The sequence below is a fragment of the Pyxicephalus adspersus genome, chromosome 1, assembly GCF_032062135.1.
Source record: "Pyxicephalus adspersus chromosome 1, UCB_Pads_2.0, whole genome shotgun sequence".
Taxonomy (NCBI): Eukaryota; Metazoa; Chordata; class Amphibia; order Anura; family Pyxicephalidae; genus Pyxicephalus; species Pyxicephalus adspersus.
The window spans coordinates 177,214,054-177,216,193 of NC_092858.1; the positions used below are offsets into that span (position 1 = coordinate 177,214,054).

The window sequence follows — 2,140 nt, forward strand, 5'->3', positions numbered from 1 at the left end:
TAAAATATGTAAATCCGGAGCTTTTATTCTATGGGTCCTCCGCCTTCACATAATATATGGGGTGTTGTCAGTCTCAGGGGATTCTGGGATCTCCCGGGGATGGTTATACCCCAATCTGTGTTATATGAGGGGAGAGCGGAGTGTACATTGCAATGTGACCTGACTGCTATCTGTATTCTGTGTGCAGGAAACTCTTGGGAGGAAATATTCACCCGACCGGGATCTGACCTTCTCCTCTCCAGCAGATACAATCTCACCCTGAATGATGCAGGAGGACAGAGATGTGATGGGTTTTCCTGGTACTATACAGAATTTTCCGGGAGCAGAAGAAGTTATATAGCAGGACACAAGAATTGTATACTGACCACTGTGTCCAAATATTACCCCAATGTGCGGATATCAGAGAATGGAAGTCTGATCATACACAATGTGACTCTGGAGAATGGCGGGGTATACAGTATGAATATACACAACTCTACAGGACACGTTATACAGAGAGATGATTACATCATCCATGTAGAAGGTAAGTCCCATCCAATGGCCACCTACACTCCTAGCAGCGTCCTCCCCGCTCCGTGTCTTTATATACATACATTATATAGGAGCTGGGAGAGACGTATGTACAATCTGCCCCATCCTCACCATTCCCACCCAGATCCCCAGTGCTCGGCCCTCCTGAGGTTGCTGTGACCTGAACTGTGCTGTGCCTTCTGCTCAGGGCCCCGAGTGTTAGATCTGACCAATGATTGGTGGAGGATCCCCAATACACCCACTGACAATGGGCCAATCTATAGACCTCGGGATTTCGGTGATCACAGTCAGGGGCTCTAATACAGTTTACTGGTATGGATCCTAGAGAGAATATTGATTTGGTGATCAGTTGTACTGATATTGTGTGATATAAAATATGTAAATCCGGAGCTTTTATTCTATGGGTCCTCCGCCTTCACATAATATATGGGGTGTTGTCAGTCCCAGGGGATTCTGGGATCTCCCGGGGATAGTTATACCCCAATCTGTGTTATATGAGGGGAGAGCGGAGCGTACACAGCAATGTGACCTGACTGCTATCTGTATTCTGTGTGCAGGAAATTCACCAGAGGAAATATTCACCCGGCCGGGATCTGACCTTCTCCTCCCCATCAGACACAATCTCGCCCTGATCCATACTTATAGAAGGAGATGTGATGGGTTTTCCTGGTACTATAGAGAATTATCCGGACTCCGAATAGGTCAGATAGCTGAACACAAGAATTGTATACTGAAAGAGTCCAAACATTTCCCCAATGTGAGGATATCAGAGAATGGAAGTCTGATCATACACAATGTGACTCCGGAGAATGGCGGAATATACAATAGGATTATATACAAATCTACAGGACATGTTATACAGAGAGATCATTACATCATCCATGTAGAAGGTAAGTCCCATCCAATGGCCACCTACACTCCTAGCAGGGACTTAAAGGGCCAGTAAATGTTCTTTACTTTGCCAACCGAACTGATGAATCTGAAACCAAAGCTGAACATTTCCCCTTAGGACAAACAGACGCATGTTCTAGCAAGTTGGACCAAGAGGACAACTATCAAAGCAGCCCTGTGTTTGCTGGTTTATTCACACAAGTGAATGATCTAAAAGTGTTGGGGGTATTAGATATTTCTTATATCATAGAGTATATTTAGGGCTGAAACAGGGATAACAGGAGAGCTGGGCCAGAAGAAGAGACCAAGACAAGGTCTGGAGGAAGTGATGGGGCCTAGAGGAGCTTAGAACAGAAGATTCTTGATTTGTGGATTTTCTGTCACATATAGATTAGGTCAGTGATTCCCAACCAGGGCTCCTCTAGAGGGCGCTAGGGGTTCCTCGGGCAATGAGCAGTTTGTGACTCTCAGGTCAGTAAAAGTGACCCCAATTATGTTTTTGGCTACCTGTAAGGGTGACATTCTTCCCAATGACCCCCACACTAATATACTGTGATCTGTGGATATAGGAATTATAGCCGGGGTTCCCCCACATAAAAAGATTGAGAAGAGCCGGAATAATCCGATTGTATGATTACATCCTATGTGTAATGGAAGATTTTTGTGTATTTTCCCATTTTCCATGCTTGTATGTCTCTGTGTATAATACTTTTTATTA

The 2,140-nt window shown here is 44.6% G+C and overlaps 2 protein-coding genes across 2 annotated transcripts in view; one reads left to right on the top strand and one right to left on the bottom strand.

Moving 5' to 3' along the window:
- The window catches only part of LOC140321704 (uncharacterized), a 4,887-nt gene extending 2,754 nt beyond the window's left edge, over positions 1 to 2,133 (top strand). The window contains exons 2-3 of the mRNA XM_072398490.1: positions 188 to 523; positions 1,089 to 2,133. Of these exons, the coding sequence (XP_072254591.1) occupies positions 188 to 523; positions 1,089 to 1,477 (725 nt within the window). The 3' untranslated portion in view covers positions 1,478 to 2,133. The remainder of the gene's footprint in view (positions 1 to 187; positions 524 to 1,088) is intronic.
- Positions 1 to 2,140, bottom strand: part of CD2 (CD2 molecule) — a 198,127-nt gene that overhangs the window by 18,878 nt on the left and 177,109 nt on the right. The window lies entirely within an intron of this gene.